Below are 20,808 nucleotides of genomic sequence, written 5' to 3'. Positions count from 1 at the left end.
TACACCATGTGCCCTCATTTCATCTCACCTTTCCCCCTCCCCCATCTTCACTTTACAGGTGAAGGAACTGAGGCCTGGAAGTCAGGAGAGCACAGGGTCAGCTCTGAAGTTAGAAGGACCTTATAGGCTATGTGGTCTAACCCTCCTCCATAAAAGGGGAGTGACTGGGCCAAGGTCACCCAGGCAGCAGTCTAGGTCCCAGGCTCCAAGTCCAACGTTCTCCCCCCACTCTGTGCTACTTGGGAGGGGTGAGGGAGATACAGGATTATTGTGGGGAAGCAGTTCTGGGTGGCTCCCTCTGAGGTGGCTGCCCCTGGCCGAGGAAGGCCCCCAGTGAGCTTGGGGTCCCCACCCAAGCTGTCTCCTCACCTGCCAGCCCCTCTCCCTTGTCTAAATGACAGCTGGCAGTGGCTTGCTTTCAGAACTGGTGCATCAGAGCTGGAAAGGCCCTTGGAGGCTGCCTCCCCCTCCCCAAGCCTCCATTCCTGCAGATGAGTAAGCCGGCTGAGGCTTAGCGCTGTGCCCAAGGTCACCCAGCCTTCTCGGCCTGCTTCTTCTCCCCCAAAATGGGCCTGCTGACCTCCTCCCAACCCCCAACTTGGTACTTGTGGTGCTATAATTCCCCCCCAAAACTGTAAGGTCAAGTACCAACTACCTTTGACAGGAGGGGAGGGCAGGGCAAGAGGCATGTGTCTGGCTGGGTTGGGGGTGGGGGGTCATCCTAACTTGTTTCCTCCTCCAAGATCAGGGAGTCCCAGGGTCCCAGACACTATATGTGTCACCCTGTGTACTCCCTGGGGTGCAGGGGTCAACAGTGGGAGAGAAGGGTGGCCTTTCTGTTTATAAGGCAGATTGATGCTCGTGGCCCTTATAAGCTGGGGGATTTGCCAATAAACATCCCTCCCCCTCCATCTGGTCCTCCTCAGATGGACAGGGTGAGGGAGAGGTTGCTGCTAGCAGGGTGGGCGCTGTACCATAGCTTGGGGGTGGAGGGAAGGCACAGACTGGGACCCCAGACTCCTGGCTTCTCCTCTCATTGCCAGCCCTGACCCTGAAGGTCCTTTCCAGAAAGAGCTTCCTAGTCATGGGAGCGGGCTGTCCCAAAGCAGGGGGATGGACTGCCTTCTAGGGGGACCCCTGCTCGGTTTGGCTGGAGTGACCTCTGAGGTCAGAGAGGAGGCCCTGGCGTCCCTCCCTCCCTCCCTCAGCGGTTACCCAGAGGGCTGTAAGCCTGTCTGGGTCTCCTGCCTTTGGCTCGGGTTTCTTTCTGGCCTTGAACCCCCGCTCATAGGCCTGGGTCCACCTCCTTCTCCTGGCCTGGGTCCTTAGGGGTCTGTCTTGTTTTGGGGCCCGGTCTGATGGATTGTTCCTGACCAGCTTTATCTGGCTCCTTCTTAACTGATGGGATGCCATGGAAAGAAGGCCAGATTTGGAGTTGGGGTACCTGGGTACAAATCCAAGCTCTGACACTTTCTACTCATGGGATCGTGGGTAAAGGACACGGGCTGTCAGTCTTCTCTGTAAAATGAACTTAGATCCTCTGAGGTCCCTTCCAGCTCTATGTGATATCTCCAGAGCCATAACTAAGGTGCGCACAATGAGACTTTGCCCGAGGGCACTGAAATCTATTCCAAGAGCACTTGGGGACTCAGGATCCCAGACTTCTCCAGCTGGAAGGGTGCCCGCCCACCCACTTCCAGAAACCAAGCATCTACTTTTCCTTAAAGATGAAATGGATTTATTCGGCAGGGGGATGTCTGTGTGTATGTGTGTGTTGCTGGGAGCTGATGGGGATGGCCTCTGAGAGTAGCCTGCACCCTGACACTGCCCCCCATACACACACGTGCTGCCCCTCTGTTCTTGCTCCAGTGCAGCGATCGGGGTGGATGCTCCTTAAGGCCTGGCAGGTTCCTGTTTCTGGGCAGGTGGAAGGGGGCCCTCCCTGGGAGGCTCATTTCTGCCCGCTGGCATCACCTGGGCTGCATCGCCTACTTGCCCCTCCACTAGAAGTGAGACAGCCCCTTCCACGCGCCCAGTAGCTGCGAGCGCTACCACCGCCTGCTCCATAGAGAATCCCATGCGCTCCAGCTGCTGTAGCCTGTGGAGAGGAAGAGTCGGGGTCAGTTCCCAGCCTGAGGACCCCGCTCCGTGCCCGTGTTCCTCGCCGCCTGCCTGCTGCCGCCTTACCTTAGGGAAGAGACGGATGACTTGGACAACCTCAGCTCCTCCGTAGCCCGTAAGGGCTCATCCTGAAGGGAAGCCTGGATGGCGGCCTGCAGCAGCTCATCATTCACAGCATCTCCCTGGCTCCAGAGTGGGGTCTCTAGCGGGAGGCTGGGGGCATCCCACGATGGGGCCCCTTCAAACAAGGAGGGCCCAGCCCCCAGGCCAGGAGAGAGTGGGGCTGGGGCCAGGGTGGAGGCCCAGAGTCCTGGCACCAGATTCCCAAGAGATCCAGGATCTGGATGTCTGGAGGAGCAGGAACCTGGTCACAGTGGGAGGCTCAGCCTCTGCCCCAAGTCCCCCAATGGCCCCCCGGGGAGCCAAACCACTTCCGTTCCCCCTCCCTCCCCACCCCCCAGGCCAGGGGCTCACCTCAGCCCAGTGGGGTGCAGGATGGGCAGCTCCAGGGGGCTGCCTGGGGCTGGGATGAAACATAGCAGGCAGCTCCCCTCCAGTGCCCTGCAGACACCAGCTCTCTGGAGGGCTTGGAGCCGGCGCTCTGAGAGCTCCAGTCGGCGGAAGAGCCCAGCAGAGTCTGGGTCAGCCCCCAGTGGGGAGGGGGGCAGCCAGTCAAGGGAAAAACTCACCAGGAGGCCCTGTAGCTCCTATTCTCCCCACTCTGCACCTTTGCCTAGCTGCTGGGCCTTCCTGCCCAGAACCACCACCTGCCCACTAAACTCCCCTCCCATTAGCACATGGGTCTGGAAGAGCCGGTCAGATGGGCCAACCGGCTGGTCTTCCCTGAAGCCCTACCTTCTGCCCCTCCAGACCTTTCCCACCCCCTGAAGTTTTGGCCCTAATCCTCCTTCTTCATCTATTGAGCCCACCACACCCACCCGGCTGGTGCCCCCAGTCATGTGGGGCCACCTCAGGGCATTCTCCAGCCAGCCCTCCCTAAACTCGGGTACCTGGCCCTGGCCCCAGACTCCAGGTGTGTCCCAGCCAGCATAGAGGCCAGCCGATCCAGCCCCAACACCCGTCAAAAGATACAGGCCAGGCCAGTGAGGAGGCCGCACAGCTGAAGGAGGAAGGGGGGCTCAGAGCTCACCAGGTGCATCAGAGCCAGCAGCAGCAGGGGTGGCACCACCCCCCCAGGCAGCCTGGTCCGGCTCCGGTGCTGGGCTGCCAGCAGAGCCAGGTGGATAGGCGTGTAGCCGCAGCCCCTGCCTGCTGCCCCAGGCACCCCGAGGCCAGCCAGGAGCAGGTAGAGCAACGCAATGGCCAGGGCTCCCAGGGCCGAGGTGTGGACGTAGCGCAAGGTGCCCAGGTGGCTCTCCTGATACCAGCCCAGGGTGGGGAAGAGAAGCAGGCTCAGCAACAGGGCCGGGAGGGCCGTGTGGCCCAGTGGGAAGGTCAGCAGCCGGTACACTGACGAAACAGGAAGCAGAGAGTTAATGGGAAGCGTCCCTCCCTCTGCAGCCCAGGGGCAACAGCTCCCTATCAATCAGGAGCGCTTATAAAGCACCTACTATGTGCTCGGCATGTGCCAAACATGGAACACTTCCCCTTCTCAAGGAGCTTACAGTCTGTCGGGAGGAGACGACACACCCATAGACAGGTATATTCAAAATATACAATCAGCAGCATTTATTAAGCACCTACTGTGTGCCTGGCATTGGGCCAAGAGGTAGGTAAAACAAAGATTAAAAATGGAATACTTCCCCTTCTCAAGAAGCTTATGGTCTGTTGGGAGGAGACGACATACCCATAGATGGGTATGTCCAAAATATACAATTAGCAGCATCTATTAGGCGCCTACTATGTGCCAGCACTGGGCCAGGTGTTGGAGCCACACACATACACACAATGAAATAATAGGCAGCATGTGTAACACTGGGCTCTAAAGCGTTTGTAAATAGTCTCTCATTTGATCCTGGCGACTCTGGCAAGGAGGCCCTGTTGTCATCCCCATTCCATTTCACAATTGAGGAAACTGAGGCAGAGAGCAGTGAAGGGACTTGCCCAACGTCTGAAGCAGGATTTGAACTCAGGTCTTCCGGATTCCAGGCCCAAAGCTCCACTGCCTAGCTGCCTAAACGATCCCTGCTTTCAAAGAGCCAACACTGGAAGAGAGAAGGCAGTGGGTACATATAGGTTTGAATGTATGTAGAAAAAATACACAGTAATTAAATACAGGGGCCACTAGGGGGCGCCATGGTGCACGGAGTGCCGGGCCTGGAGTCAGGAAGACATATCTTCCTGAGTTCAAATCCAGCCTCAGACACTTACTAGCTGTGTGAGCCTGGGTAAGTCACTGCACCCTGTCTGCCTCAGTTTCCTCATCTGTAACATGAGGTAAAGAAGGAAACGGCAAACCGCTCCAGTATCTTTGCCACAAAAACCCCAAGTGGGGTCATGAAGGGTCAGACACGACCGGAAATGCCTAAAGATCAATGAAAATACCGAGTAGCTTGGGAAGAGAGAGAATGAATGACAAGGCCTGTTCAAGGACCCTCCTCCCCAAAAAACCACAGCATTTCTTCCTCTTAGTCTTCATTAGATCCTACGTCCAAAAACAAAAACATAAAACCAGTCTCCAAGCTGGAAGGGACCCCAGAGACCCACCTGACTAAGAAGCCTCTCTCCACTATCCCTGACAAACCTCTGCTTGAATACCCTCGGTGACGGGGAGCTCACCCCCCTCCCAGCAGCTCGCTCCTCATTGGGACGGCTGTCACTATGAGAGAGGCAGCTTGGCAGGGTGGAAGGAGAGGCGCCTCCTCGTGGCTGGACGACCCTGGGCTAATCACCTCCCCTCCTGTGGCTGCAGACAAGGCTGCCCGCCTCAGTTTCCCCATCTGTATAGGGGGGACAGTGACAGCGCCTGCCTCCCAGGGTTGTGGTAAGCATCGAGTGAGAGCTCTGGCACAGGGGCTGGCACACGGCAAGAGCTCTACCAGCGCCAGTCACCACTGGTGTTGTTGTTATTAAAATCCAGCCTCAGACATTTCCTAGCTGGGTGGCCTTGGCCAAGTCACTTCCCTGTCTGCCTCACAGCAGCAGCTGCCCCCCAGAGTTACTGTGAGGAGCCCAGCGCACCGTAGGAGATCCACGAGTGTTAGCTATTATCATTACCATTAAATTATTAGGGAGTTTTCTGACACCGAGTCAAAATTTGCCCTTAGCCACTGGGGTCGGGCGGGACAGGACTGAGCCCTTCGGCCAGGAGAACCCCTGCAAGACTTGGAGACGGCCTGGCTACGTCTCCCCTGAGGCTTCACTCTCCTAGGCCAAACACTCCCAGCTCCTCCAACTGATCCTCCCACGGTCTGATCCCTCAGGACACCCATATGGGCCTGGGAGAGAACCTGGAGACCCTCTGGCCCAGGATGGAGAAAGAGGCCCGGACTTGCCATCCGTGGCAGAGGCAGGCCCGAGTCTGAGGCCTCTGACTCTCAATCTGACCCTCCTGCCTCCGCAGGCCCTTGGCCTCCTCTAGCCAAAGTTACAGGCACAGATTTAGAGCTGGGGGGCCTTCAGAAGGCCCCTGGTCCAAGCCCCTTCATCTCCTGCGCTGAGCCAGGGCAGAGCCGTTGGTCTTAATTCCCACCTGGGTGACATCTGCCTAAGCTGCTGACCCCGACATCCCCTCGGTCTAGGGTCATCCCCATCCTTGGGTAATGAGAAGGGAGGCATCCCTGGGGAGGCTGAGTGAATAAAATCAGGGAGCTGAAATCATTCTCCCTCAAGGCTCTCCCTAATCCATCTTCCACCCAACCTCCAAGGAGATTTTCCTTAAGCCAAGGTCCAACTCACCCACTGTATTCCATCTCCAGTCTCCAGGCCTTTATACTGGCTGGGCCTCATGCCTGGAATGCCATCCCTCCTCAAATTCACCTCCTAGCTTCCTCCTTTAAGCCTCACCTCAAATACCACTTCAGCTCAAATAATCCTAATCTCCCCCCTTATCTTTCATCTACTCTGTATAAATCTTGTCCATACCTAGTTATTTACATTAGATTAGATTGTAAACTCCTGGAGGGCAGGGTCTATTTTTGTCTTTCTTTGTATTCCTGGCACTTAGGAGGGTAACAGGTATATAGTAAGTCTAAAAAACTTACTTTAACTGACTGACAAAGTGAAAGGAGGTCTCTCCTTTCTATTAACTTTGCAGAGGACTTTCTTTGGGAGTCAGTTGACAAGTGTCTATTGTGTCAAAACAATGTATTGGTAGTTTAAAAAAAAGGAAAATAAAATATATACTTTAAAAAATAATTTGTGTCTTTACAAAGCTCGATCAAATATTTAAAAAGTGCATTTGAAGGAACAAAATTAATTAAGATAAGAGAAGCAGTCAAATAGGAAAAAAAAACCATTTGCCTCAAACTTCTCAGACAAGAATTTGATGTCTAAGATATATAGACAATTAACAAAAAATATGTAAGACATGAGCCATTCCCCAGTAGATAAGTAATCAAAGGATATGAATGGTTCTTAAGAGAAGAAATGCAAACTATTAACAACCATATAAAAAAAATGTTCCAAATCACTAATAAGAGAAATGCACATTTTTTTTAAAACCCTGAGATTTCACCTCACAACCAGAAAAATGGCAAAGATGACAAAAGATGGTAATAGTGTTGGAAGTGTTGAGGAATGACAGGGCCACTGGTGCATTGTTGGTGGAATTGTGAATTAACCATTCCGGAATATAACAGTTCTGGAAAAGAAGGTGGAACTACGCAAATAAAGCAGCTTACAATGTCCATATCCTTAAGCAAAAGATAACACTTCTAGGTCTACAACCCAAAGAAGTGTCTAACAAAAAAGGCTCCATATACACCAAAATATGTATAGCCGTACTTTTTTGTGGTAACCAAGAACTGGAAACAGAAGCGAATGTCCAGCAACAGGGAAATGGCTAAACCAACTGCAGTACATAAATGAAATGGGCGGCTAGGTGGCGCCTATAAGTGCACAGAGCACCAGGCCTGGAGTCAGGAAGACATCTTCATGAGTCCAAATCTGACCTCAGACACTTACTAGCTGTGTGACTCTGGGCAAGTCACTTAACTTTGTCTGCCTCAGTTTCCTCATCTATAAAATGAGCAGGAGAAGGAAATGGCAAACCCCTCCGATATCTCCACCCAGAAAACCCCAAACGCAGTCACAAAGAGTTGGACACGACTGAACAACACATGAATAATAATGCAATATTACTGGGCTGTCAGAAATGAGGAGTAGGACGGATATAGAGAAGCACCTGAAGATTCACACGATCTGATGCAAAGTGAAGTAAATGCGGCCAAGAAAACAATTTACATAACGGCTACGACAACGCAAACTGAAAGAATAACCACATACAAAATAAATGAATGTTGAGAAATTAAAAGAAGAGGCCCGTTGTCCCTACTCCTTTGTAGACGTGGAGTGTGGATCACTGTGTATATCATCAGATTCATTTAATGTTTTGATCAATTTTGCAGGGGTCTTTTTTCTCTTCATCTTTTCTTTTTTTTTTCAGTTATCTTTGTTATGGGCTAGTTCTCTAAGAGGGGGCAAGAAAGGGATATAGTAAGAAATATAGGCAATGTAATAACCAGTGATATCAACTTTTTATTTATCTTAAAGAGTTAGGAGAAGATACTCCCACCCCACTCCTTTGCAGAGGTGGTAGATATGAATGTGAACGTATTATCAGATTTTTTGTGCATATAGATTGATTTTCCTTATTTTTTTTTCATTTAAAATATTTTTTGTTACATAGCATGGCTCTCTGGAAGGAAAAGGGGGATATTTTTGGAAATGTACACAAAAAAAGCTCTCAACAGAAGTTAATTTTTAAAAAGAAAATGAGTGTGGCAACATTACAAAGAACAAACTTGTAAATGCAGATGAAAAATAGAAGAGAAGCAGGAAACTGAGGGTGGGGGAATCTTTGCGACAAGTTCCTCTGATAAAGGTCTCCTTTCCAAGATATAGAAGGAACTGATGCAAATGTATAAAACTAAGAGCCATTCCCCATGGATGAAAGGTCAAAGGAAACACTAGGCAGTTTCCAAAAGAAGAAATCCAAGCTATCAACAACCATATGAAAAATGCTCTTAATCACTAATACTCAAAGGAATGGAAATTAAAGCAACTTTTGAGGATCCATGTCAAACCTGTCAGTCTGGAAGAAATGGTAAAAGAGGAAAATGACAAATGCTGGGGGGACCATGGGAAAACAGGTACATTGTTGGTGGAGCTGTGAGTTAGTCCAGCCATTCTGGAAAATAATTTGGAACTATGCCCCCCAAAGAAATTAAACTGCTCCTACTAATGACCAAAGTCATTAAACATATCACTACTAAGCCTATCATCCACAGTTGTGCTGACTTTTGTGCTGCCACTGGACTTTGATGACTTTGGAAGAGAGAGTGAGGCTAATGACTTTGTGGTAGCCAAAAATTGGAAAAATGGGGAATTCTGGCATGCCTGGAATGTTCCCCCTTCTCCACTGACCACTGACCTCCCTGGCTCCCTTTAAGTCCCAACTAAAATCCCATCTTTTACCTCCCCAGCACCTCTTAATTGTAGTGCCTTTCCTCTAATTCTTTCCTATTTAACCTGAATAGAGCTTGTTTCTCTATATTTGTTTCTATGTTGTCTCCTCCATTAGACTGCAAGTTCATTGAGAGCCAGACATTTCTCTTGCCTTTTTTTCTTGTATCCTGCTCAACACAGGGGCACATAGTAGGCACTTAATGAATGTTTACTGATGGTGCCATAGGAATGGGCGAAATTGACAGTTTCAGCATAAAGTGGGAAGACTCTTCTGATCTCATGCAGAGAAAAGTGAGTAGAACTAGGACAATTTATCCAATAAAGAAAATCAAATTTGAACGACTCTAGAACTCTGATCCCTGCAATGAGAAAATATGGGTCTCAGCCTCCCACCAGCACTTCTTAAACTGTGGGTCTTGACCCCATATGGCAAAAATTTGGCAACAGTAAAAGGTTTCCAACCAAAAATTAATTAAAAATCAAACGGGTAGTGAATCCAAGGTGCAATTTCACTGCAGCCTTGGTTCTGAACACAAAGCATGCGCACTTTGCACCGTGCGTGCCCTCATGCCACCCAATGCCAATAAATGCTGCAGAAACACAAAAAGGGGTCGTGAATGGAAAAAAAAATTAAGAAGCCCTGGTCTAGAGGACCCGCCTCCTGCCAGAAAAAGACATAGCTTTGGACATCACTACTTAGGGAATTCATTTGGCTAAACTACATTCCTATGTCCTGGGGGATTTGTTTTTCAGGGTGTCACTTTTTACAATTTTCTCAATTAGAGAAGAAGTAGTGAGACGGGCAGATTAATTTTTAAAATACCTGTTATTTGAAAGATAAAAATAATAAACTTTTTTAAAAACAACAAACTTTAAAAAAGTAAATTAAATTAAAAACAACAAACGACCCCAAAGGAGGGATATGAGAATGTGTACTTCCCTCACTTTTGTAGAAGTTGGGGTCCACGTGTATAGAACACGGCATACATGATCAAGTTATCGATGTCAATGGTCAGTTTTACTGAGGGTTTTTTTAATCTTTTTCCTTAAAAAAAATCCTTTGTTATAAGGGATGGCTCTGGGGAGGTACAAGGGAAATCTAAGTGATAAAAAAGAGAGAGAGGAAAGCTACTTAAAAAAATAAAAAGTTGCATTATATGCTCCCCCATCTACTGCCTTCTTAGAGTATAAGGGTTGTGTTTAGCTTTTCCTGTGATTCAATATCATCATTACAAGAACTAGGACTACAGGCTATGTCCTTAGAGGCCAACTCAGTTCAGCTTTGGCATGAATGGCCCTGGGCTGCGCTTTTGGTTTTGTTTTTTTAAATAGCTTTTCTGTCTTTTTTCTGGTTGAGAGCAGTCATATCTCTCTGTGGTCAGTGTGACAGCCGCTAGTGGCCTCCCCCAATCCACCCAATTTCCCAATGTGTCTCCTCTAAGAGTCTGTATTCTGAGAAACCAAATCATCAGGCTGGTAAAAACTGTGAGTAAAGTACAAGTCAGGAGGCCCTGAGTGAGGGCCAAGGGGTTTTTCCATAAGTAAAGTACACGAGTTTAGCAGATCTTGTGACATACAGATACAACATTATATAATGAACCAGAACCTGAGTTCAAATTCTGTCTTTGCTATTTATTATCTATATGACCTAGCTTCCTCCTCTGTAAAACAAGGGGATGGATTAAGTGTCTTCTGAGGTCTAGGGTGGGGAGCCTGTGAAGTTTTCCTGCATCTCTGGCTCTTGAGCTTAATTTAACTCAACACATCTATCAACCTGAAAAATGAGCATTAAACGTAAGAGAAAAAAGGTAGTTTTTATTTACAACTTTGTATTTTATTTTACATTATTTCATATTTATATTATGTAATCATAGCTTTTATTTATAATCCTGTTTTATTTTATATTATTTTATATTTTATATAATAATGGTTTTATTTAGAATTTTATTTTACATCATATGACATTACACATTACTTTTACATTTTTAATTTTATTTATAAAACTGGACCGTTTTTATCTGAACTCCACTGAATACGTGTACTTGTGGTGTACTGTATATTGTATTTAGTTGTCTGTGTACAGATTGTTTCCTTATATTTGACAGAATGTAAGCTTCTCTGGTAGAGCCTATACCCCTTTTGTCTTTATATACCCAGAGCCTGCTTAGCACACAGTAGGTATTCATTTTGTCAATGCAAAAAAACAAGGCTTAATTAATGAATGAAAGGAAAAGATTGACATAAAATATGTAATTTCCAGAAGACAATGAAAATTACATGTTATATATTTGGTATTTAATTTCCTACAAAATAGATAAACAGCTAATCTGATTTAACAAGAAAGGAAAATCAAATTGTTCATATCAAAAATGAAAAAGAAGAGGTCACAATCAAGCAAAAATAAAGGAAATTATTTGAAACTATTTTGTCCAATTATATGCTAGCAAAACCGGTAAGTTACAGGCAATGGATGAATACCTAACGAAACTGGTAACAGAAGAAATGAACAAATACAAAATTATAAGATACTCAGATTTAAAATATATATCCTATTTATTATACATACATATACATCCTATTTAAATAATGAGCATTTGAAAAATAGAATTTGAACAAGAAATGAACTCCCAAAGGAAAAAAACTCAAGGACCTGATGGATTTACAAGTGAATTCTATCACACATTCAAAGAACAACTGATTCCAAAATACACAAACTGTGTTCAATGAAAAAAAAAGGGGCCCTTCTAATGTCTCAATGATACAAATACAGTCTCAATACATAAACCAGGGAGAAATAAAGGAGGAAAAAAAAGACACAACGTAGAGCGATATCTCTAATGAACCCTGATGCAAAGAAATGTTAAGTAAAATTTTAGCAAGCAGGTTCAACAGCATATAAGAATGTAAATTTCTTACAACATGTTCAGTTTGTACTAGGAATGCAGGGATGCTTTAACATAAAGAAGACTATAAATATAATAAATAACATTATTGATATAAATAATAAAAACCACTTTATTACATCGGCCAAATGCTGAAAAGGCTTTTGACAAAATTCAGCATTCTTTTCTATTAAAAATTCTAGAAGGGGGGAAGCTAGATGGTACAGAAGTTAGAGCACCAGCCCTGGAGTCAGGAGGACCTAAGTTCAAATCTGGCCCCAGCCACTTGACACTTACTGTGTGACTCTGGGTAAGTCACTTAACCCTGACTGCCTCACCAAAAATGCTCCAGAAAGCATAGGAATAAATAGACCTTTTCTTAATAAAGCAAATAATATCCATCTAAAACCCAGCAAAAATCAATGTTAAGCACCTTCTATGTACCTGGCACTGTGCTAAGTGTTGGGGATAGAAAAAGTGGCAAAATTCAGTCCCTGCCCACAAGGAACTTACAATCTAATGGGGGAGACAACATGCAAACAAATACATACAAGGCAAGCTATGTACAGGATAAATAGGAAATAACGGAAGGAAGTTATTAGAATTAAGAGGAGTTCGGGGAAGGCTTCTAGGAAAAGGCAAGATTTTAGATGGGACTTAAAGGAAACAGGGAAGTCAATAAAATAAAGTAAATAAAAATGATATGTAATGGAGAAAACTTAGAGACCTTTCCAACAAGATCTGGGGTAAAGTGAGTGGCTCTATCAATACACATCTTGACCACTACTATTTAACATAGCACTAAAAATGCTAGCTGTAGCAATAAGCCAAGAAAGAAAAATTGAGGGAATAGCATAGACAAAGAGGAAATAAAATTATCTCTTTTTACAAATGATACAATAACTTAATTAGAAAAGTGTAACCAGAATGGCCTTTGTTTTCTTTGAGTGACTCAATTTATCTCAGTGAGCTTTACTAGGTGCTAAGCCCCAGGCCCAAACCCCATTAGGTGTTAACGTAATCCACGTGGATGTGAACCTCCCAGGGTTCAAGAACCAGTCACCAGAGCCTGAACTCTGGTGATTCAGATGATGTTTGATGTCTGAAGCCCTATAAGAAGGGAGGACAGAGCCATTTGTGCAGGGCTCTGGAGATGGTGTTGATGAGGAGACTCCAGGCAGCTGTAGCTAAGGAGCCCTCCAGCTTGTAAACCCGGATGTTGAGATTTTGTTGAACTCTGGTAATTATGTGTTGGGATTTAATCAGACAAAGTCTGTTGATGTTTGTAATTTGTTTGTATTTTGTTTTGAAGTTCAGGGTGCTGGATTTTTCCCCTAAACTAACTGAATGATATTTGAATGCTGAATTAAAAGTAAGCTTGTCAACCCCTTCACCTTGCTTTCCTTAATTAAGCAGATCAGAAGAACCTGTGCTGTTGGCAGCTTTCTGGGTGCTGGCTGTGGGTGAATCTTATACCCCCACAGAAGCTGCTAGCCGGATTGTTGAAAGAAAAACCCTAAAAGGTTATTTTAAAAATGCAAACAATAAATTCAGCAAAGTTTTAAGATATAAAAAAATACGATGATATAAATCATTAGCATTCCTATTTGTTACCAACAAAATCCAAAAGAAAGTAGCTAGAAAGAGAAATTCCATTCAAAATATCTACAAAAGCTATAAAATATTTAAGAATATATTTTCCAAGATGCTCCCAGGGGACTATACGACTCTAACTATAAAACACTCTTTACAGAAACACCCAGTTAAATAATTGGAGAAACATGAATTGCTCATGGGTGGGGGGGGGGGGAGTGACAAAACTACCTTAATCATTTATTCACTTGTACATCAATCAAACTACCAACGGGATATTTTGTAGGTGTAACAAAACATTAGTAACAGCTAGCATTTATATAATGCCCACGATACCCCAAGTACTGTGCTAAGTGCTTACAAGGAGAATTTCCTTTGACCCTCACAACCACCTGGAAGGAGGTGCTATTATTATCCTCATTTTACAGGTGAGGAAACTGAGGCAAATAGAAGTTAAGTGACTTGCCCAAGGTCACAAAGCGAGTACGTGTCTAAGGCTGGATTTGAACTCAGGTCTTCCTGACTATTACCTAGCTAATATAATAACGTAGCTGCTATAATAACAAAATTTATAAGGGGGAATATGAGCTCAAGAATGTCAAGGATTGTAACGAAAAAAGTGGGTCTATCAATACCAGACCTCACACTATATTACAAAGCAGTAATCATTACAACAACATGGTATTGGTAAAAAAAAAAAAAAAAAAAAAAAAAAAGTTGAATTAAAAAGTAGGCCAACCATTGGAACAAATTAGGTATACAACATAAAGAAAAAGAAAAATACAGTAGCATGGTTTTTGATAAACCCATAGACCCCACTCACTAAGGGAAGGACTCACCTAATTTGACAAAAACTGCCAGGGAAACTGGACAGCAGCAGGATGGCAGAAATGAGGTTTAGACCAACACCTAACACCATACATCAAGATAAACCCCAAATGGAGCATATGTTCATAGTTGTACATAGCTGTGCACAGTTGTTGGCAAGTTGTCTCCCCCAATTAGACTGTAAGCCCCTTGAGAGCAGGGAGTCTTTTTTGTCTTTCTGGGTATCCTCAGTGTTTAACACAATGCCTGGCAGCACACAGTGACCAAAAAATGGTCAAAGGATCTAAAAAGGTCATTTTCAAAGGAAGAAATCCAAACTACCAACCAAATGGAAACGAATAATTAAAGAAACGAACACTGAAACAACTCTGAGGTTCTACCTCACATTCATCAGATGGGCAAAGATACTCCCTAAAAAGAACATAAAAACTGTTGCAAACACCAAGGAAAAACAGGAATACTGATGCACTGTTGAAGTCATGAATTGGTCCAGCCATTCTGAAGAGCAATCTGAAACTATGCCCCAAGAGTTATCAAACTCTGCATAGCCTTTGACTCAAGTTTACCACTGCTAGGTGTATACCCCAAAGAGGACAAAGAACGAAGAAAAAAGATTCTTGGTCCTTTTATGGACAAAAGACAGAGAGACAGATAGATAGATAGATAGATAGATAGATAGATGACAGACAGACAGACTGATAGACTAGATAGATAGATACAGATAGGAGAGAAATAGACAGGCTAGATAGATAGATAGATAGACAGATACACAGATAGACACACAGATGGATATAGACAGAAAGAAAGACAGGATGGATAGATAGATATATAGATACATAGACAGATGGACAGACAGATGGATGTAGACAGACAGGATAGATAGATACATAGATAGACTGACAAACAGATATATAGATACGTAGATAGACGGACAGATAGGATAGATAAGATGGATGGATGGATGACTAGATAGAAGATATATAAAAGATATAAATATATATGTATGTATATATTTATGCTTAGTATACATAATATACATTTATATGTGTAAAATACATATACAACAAATATTTATATGGACAAAAATATTTATAACAGTTCCTTTTTGAGGTGGCAAAGAACTGGGAACCAAAGGGGTGACCTCCTATTGGGGAATGGCTAAACAAAAGGTGGCATATGAATGAAGTGAAATATTACTGTGCCACTAAAAAAGGAAGAAATGGACCATTTCAGGGGAAACTGGGAAAATCCCCATGAGCCGATACAGAAAGAAGAAGAGAATGATTTATCCAATGACAACAACATATAAAGAAAATGCACTTTGAAAGACTTTAGATCTCAGATCACTGCAATGATAAAGCATGAGTCGGGAGGACTGAAGAGGAAACCCTCCATTCCCCTTCTGCTGGGGAGATGATGAACTTAAAATGCAGAGAGGTTCATTTTCAGCTGTGGCGAAGGCTGGGATTTGTTTCTCTGGCCTCTACATGCTTATGATGAAGAGTTTATTTCAGGGTATTTTTTGTTGTTGTTGTTCAGTGTGGGGAGGGCAGAATGCATGCAAAAATCAATTTATTTTCAAAAAACGTTGACAAGTAAATGTTTCCCCCAGTAGAATGTAAGCTCCTTGAGGGGAGGAACCATGCTATTTTTGTCTGTCTCCCCAGCACCTGGCACCAATGTTTGCTGAATTTAAGGAACACTACAAATGAGAGAGAGACATCAATTGACTTTTTCAAGGTCGGAAAACAATAAGTGACAGACTTCGCCTAAGGGCCAGGTCTCTTGGCTCTCTCTCAGCTCCTGGCATTGCTCTGTACCCCAAACCCTTCTGTCCAAGATAGGACCAGGAATACCTCCCCACCCAAGGGGAAACCAAAGTTCTCACCCTGCCAATGTCCGAGCAGCAGGTCGAGGTCCAGGGCCAAGCTTGGGCCGGCCCCCAACACCCACAGACAGCAGAGCAGCAGCAGCAGAAGAGAGGAGGCCAGAGGCAACCCTCGGACCATCTGGATCACTGGGACCTGTCGTTCTCTGCGGGGGGCCATGGCTCCCGGGACCGGACTCCGGCCTGGCGGAGGGAGGGCTGGCAGGGCTCCCTAGCCTGGCAGTTCAGGGCCAAGGAGGTCCCAGGGCTGGCTGCTAGGAGCAAAGAAAACAAAACCTCTCAGTGCCAGGGAGAACAGCAGCATCACCACCACCCCTCCCCTGCCAAACCCACGCCTGCCTCAGTTTCCCCCTTAGTAAGATGAGGCTTCTAAGATCGCATTCCAGAGCTATGCATCCTGGATCGTAGGATGGGGGGCTGGAAAGGACCTCGGAGGTCACCTGGCCCGAGCCCCTTCATTTGACAGGGAAGGAAACAGGTTCAAAGACGTCCCAGAGTCACAGTTGGAAGCCGTCCAACCGAGCCACGCTGGAAAGGAATCCCCAGCAAATGCGGGTCCTCTTACTCAGGGGTCCAAAGAAATCCCAAGAGGGCATCGGGTTCAACCCCCGCCTCTTACAAGGGAGGGATCGGAGGAGCCCATAACCTCAGGCAGGAAGCCTGGTGGGGGTGGGGGTGGGGGCACCCTCGGAAGTCTGCTGGGACCCCAGCAGAAGCTCCCAACTCCTCAGGAACAGGGGACGAGGCTACATGGGGGGTCCCTGCCCCAGGAGATCAGAGGCCAGCGCCCCCCTCTCTGGGGGATGGGGATGGGGGTGATGAGGGGCTGGCCCAGGAGGGAAGTGTGGGGACCCCCAGAATGCTGCCCCCCACCCCAAAGCTGGGGCTGTATCAGATCTCGGGGGTACAGCCGCAGAGGGAGTATAGAGGCCCAGTAGGGGGAAGGGACCCCCAAACATTCTGCCTCCCCCGCCCCAAAGCTGAGACTGTATCAGATCTCCGAAGTCCAAGAAGGGGAAGTAGGTATAGAGACCCAATACAGGGGAGGGACCCCCCCAAATTGCCCTTCGGCCGCCCCCTCGGGTAACCTCCGGCTCCAGCCGCGGGCACGGTCCACCCTCCCCGCCAGGCTGCCCGCCGTGCCGGCCCAGGCGCTCCGGACCCCCGCGCCCAGGACGTCCCACTCCCTCCCCGCACACACACACCAGCCATCTTGCCATGCCGCCCGGCAGGGCCCCGGCAGCCCCGCGTGGGGGCGGGACGCGACGGGCTCGGCTGCCGGCTCGCCGGGGAGCGTCTACAAAGGGCGGCGGTGACGGCGACGGGGGCAGCTGCAGCCCGCTCGTCAGGGAGCGTCTGCAAAGTGCAGGCCGGGAGAGAGGAGGCGGGGGAGGGAAGGAAGGAGGGAGGGGAGATGGAAGGGAAGAGGTAGGAGAGAGGAGGAGGGAAAAAGAAGAGGAGGGGAGGGGAAGGAAAAGAAGAGTGAGGGGAAGAGAGGAGAGAGGGAGGGACGGGGGAGAGAGGGGGAGGGGAGGGAAAAGAAGAGGGAGGGGAAGAGAGAGGAGGAAGGGGGAGGAGAAAAGAGGGAGAAGGGAGGGAGAGGGGAGGTGGAAGGGAAGGGGAGACAAGAGGAAGAAGGGGAGAAAGAAGAGAAGACTGAGGCTCAGTGAAGAGGGAGGGGGAGAGGCTCCCCGAGGGGGAGGGGTCCTGGAGGGCACAGCCCCCTCCTCCAGCCCTGGGGCTGAAATCACACCTGTCCATGGTGAGCTCAGGATGTTCTGGTAGCCAGGAGCCAGCCCCAGCAAGCCCCAGCCGCCTGTGACCTTGGGTCTCCCAGCGGGGCTCCGGATCTCCTTGGTGACCCCTGACCACTGGCTCTAGTAGGAGGAATGTTAATCCTAGAGAGAGACAGGCGGGGCCAAAATAGAAACCGTCCCTCCCTCCTCCTCCCTCCAGGAACCCTGGGAAGCAATTCCCTCTCTAATCCCCTTAAAACCAAAAACCACCTTTTATTCCTGGCCAAACTTCTCCTAGATCTCTTCCCCAGGAAACTTGTGAGCTGCTCGTCCCATCCCTCCCTGGCCTCATCCCAACCCTCCAGCCTTCTAGGCTCAGGGCAGATACTGCCTCCTCCTGGAAGCCTTCCTGGACTAGCCCAACCCAAAAGTAAAATCACAGAGCCAGACATGGAAGACCCGGGTTCCAATTGTACTTCTGAGACTTACTACCTAAATGAATGAAAAAGCATTTAGTAAGCACCGACTGTATGCCAGTCCCTTTGATAAGCCCAAAAGCCATTTCACCTCAGTGGGCCTCAGTTTCCCCATCTGTAAAATTGAGGAGATTGTCCTGGATGGCCTCTGAGGTTCCTTCCAGCTCCGGATCTGTGTTAAGCCACGAACCCCATCGGGAACTTGGGGAGCTCAAAGGGCCAAAACCATCGTCTCCAAGGAACCAACTTCCTTTTATTTACTAATTTAAGGCCTGAGAAGCCTGACTCTCTTCAACTGTGAACTCTCCCTGCCCAGGCCCCATGTTTTAAAGGGTACCAATGTTTGTTTATTTTCTTCTCCTACATTCAAAATCACAGAATGATTGAGCTGGAGAGAACTTTAGAGATGATTTCTAAGGTTAAAAAAGAAAAGGTCAGGATGAAAGTGATAGAAAAAAACCAGGAGAGCTGGGGTCAAGTCCTGCCTCTGACCCTGCCTCTGTGATATTCCCCTGTCCAAGTCAGTTTCTTCCCCTGTAAAATGGGGATAATAGCTTATAATACCAATCAAAACATCAAGGGGATACTTTGTAGGATTTGATAAAAATAATGCATTTGGAAAAATAAAAGATCTATCCTAATATTGAGGAAAATGATGAAAGGAAGCAGGGACAGATAGTATGGAAGAGCACTTCCAGACCTCCAACTATATTATAAAGCAGCCAAATGTGTGGTGTTGGTTAAAAAAGAGAAAGACAGATCAATGGAACAGACTAGACAAGAGAGAATCCCTATTTGAATAAAAAAAATCTACTAGGAAAACTGGAAAGCAGTCTGGCAGAAAATAGGATTAGACCAACACCTTACACCATGTTTCACCATGTGGTTCCTTGACATTGTTTGTCCTTTGTTTTTGAAGAGGGCCAAGAACATCACGGGATGATGTCTTGACTTGGGTGTGAACTGGACTTAAGTGAAGAGGAATTTCACAAAGTTTTCCGCCTCATTCCCTCTTCCAAAGTCATAGAAGTCCAGTGGTAGGAGAAAATCAAGATGACTGGCAACAGCCCAAGATGTAGTGAATGACCTTGGCATCTTCAATGTCTGACCAAGTACCCGCTTCAAGCACCCTCATGGCCATTGGAACAAATTGCTCTCATCTGCCCATTCTGCCGGGGGAGTCTTCACATGCTAGTTCACCAAAGGGTGATTCCTCAACCTGGTTCACCCATCTACTAAGACAGTTTTACCAGGGTGTGGCTGCTGTGCATGCTACAGTTTCTTGGTGCCAGAGGTGAGAGTTGGGTAAAGGCGGATGCCAAACCTAGATGGGCAGCCCTGAAAAGCGTTCAGCAAATCCTCACACCAGAAATGTCATTTCTTCCTGAACACCCCATACACCTATACAAGACATATTCCATAATATATACCAAATGGATACATGATCTTAATATTAAAGATCATATTAAAAAATTAGAAAAGAAACATATCCATCTCACAGCTACAGGTAGATGTATTCTTAACCAAATAAGAGATAGAGGCAATGCTTAAAAGTAAAATAGATGACTTTGATTACTTGCAACTGAAACACTTCTACACAAACAAAAATAATGCACCTACAACAAGGAGGGAAACCATGGAATGGAAAAAAGTTCTCTTTGTATCAAAGTTCTCACACGTGTGTGTGTGTGTGTGTGTGTGTGTGTGTGTGTGTGTGTGTATGTGTGACTAATAGCCATTCACCAATAGATAAGTAGTCAAAGGATATGAACAATTCTTAAAAGAATTACAAAGTATTCCCAATGACATGAAAGAATGCTCCAAATCAGGAATCAGAAAAATGCAAATCAAAATAACCTTGAGGTTTCACTTCACATACTGTAAATTGGCAAAGATGACAACAGACAGGAGCAGTCAACGTTGGAGGGGTAGTGGGAAGACAGGCACACTGATATATTGGTGATGCTGTGCCAATCTTTTTGGAAATCCATTTGGAATTATACAAATAAAAGTACTGTCTAAAATGCCTAAGCCTTTTGACCTAAAGACCTATTACTGGGCTTTATGCCCCAAGCTATACTGCAGTGGCCACTGATAAGTAGAAAGTCGCCATAAACACCAAAATATTTTTAACAGCACTTTTTTCAATAGCAAAGACTTGGAAACAAAGTAGATACCCATTGATGGGGCGGGGGGAGGATTAAACAAGTCTATATGTAGTCTTAGAGAGCCTGGAGCATTAAAAGGTTAGCTGACAGATGGGGAAACTGAGGCCCAGAAAGGGGGATAGACCATCCCATGGTCCATGGAAGCAGAGCTGAGGCTACTCTAAGGCCAACTCTTGCCCACTACACTGGGAGATCACTGGCCCAGTTGGGCCAGTTTTCCCAAGAACACAGTCATGCCAAGTAATCAATTATTTTATCTGAGTGTTTTTGCAGATCTCCACTGGCAGTTAGCTTCCTTCCAACATGTACATACCTAAAGTCCAGGGGAAAGTGGTCTCAGACTTGGAGCAGACAATATGGCAAAAACCTTATTCCCAGCTCCTGGTTGCTGGAAGCCTTTTTCTCATGGGATACTGATAACATTCCCCTTAGGTGTGTTTTAACTGCCTTTCTTCTTGGAGTCTTGGCTCCAGAGGCAGGCACACAGCCAACCATTGCTGTCCCTGGCATGCTGCTAATAAAGTCCCA

The 20,808-nt window shown here is 46.4% G+C and overlaps 1 protein-coding gene across 2 annotated transcripts; it reads right to left on the bottom strand.

Annotated features, from left to right (window-relative positions):
- Positions 1–1,721: 1,721 nt before the first annotated feature.
- RHBDD3 (rhomboid domain containing 3) lies at positions 1,722–17,211 on the bottom strand. Of its 2 annotated transcripts, none has more exons than XM_036741371.1 (6): positions 17,106–17,211; positions 15,901–16,154; positions 3,214–3,591; positions 2,596–2,758; positions 2,188–2,469; positions 1,722–2,098 (listed from the first exon to the last, which is right to left on the bottom strand). In XM_036741371.1, exons 2-6 carry the CDS (start codon positions 16,058–16,060, stop codon positions 1,894–1,896), a joined length of 1,188 nt encoding a protein of 395 aa, XP_036597266.1. In that variant the 5' UTR covers positions 16,061–16,154; positions 17,106–17,211; the 3' UTR covers positions 1,722–1,893. The 2 variants fall into 2 exon arrangements, with proteins under 2 accessions (XP_036597266.1, XP_036597267.1); XM_036741372.1 differs by lacking the exon at positions 17,106–17,211 and adding an exon at positions 16,341–16,360.
- Positions 17,212–20,808: the final 3,597 nt, after the last annotated feature.

The sequence above is a fragment of the Trichosurus vulpecula genome, chromosome 1 (genome assembly GCF_011100635.1).
Source record: "Trichosurus vulpecula isolate mTriVul1 chromosome 1, mTriVul1.pri, whole genome shotgun sequence".
Lineage (NCBI taxonomy): Eukaryota > Metazoa > Chordata > Mammalia > Diprotodontia > Phalangeridae > Trichosurus > Trichosurus vulpecula.
The sequence above is the reverse complement of the archived record's forward strand: the minus strand, read 5'-3'. Positions and strand labels throughout refer to the sequence as shown.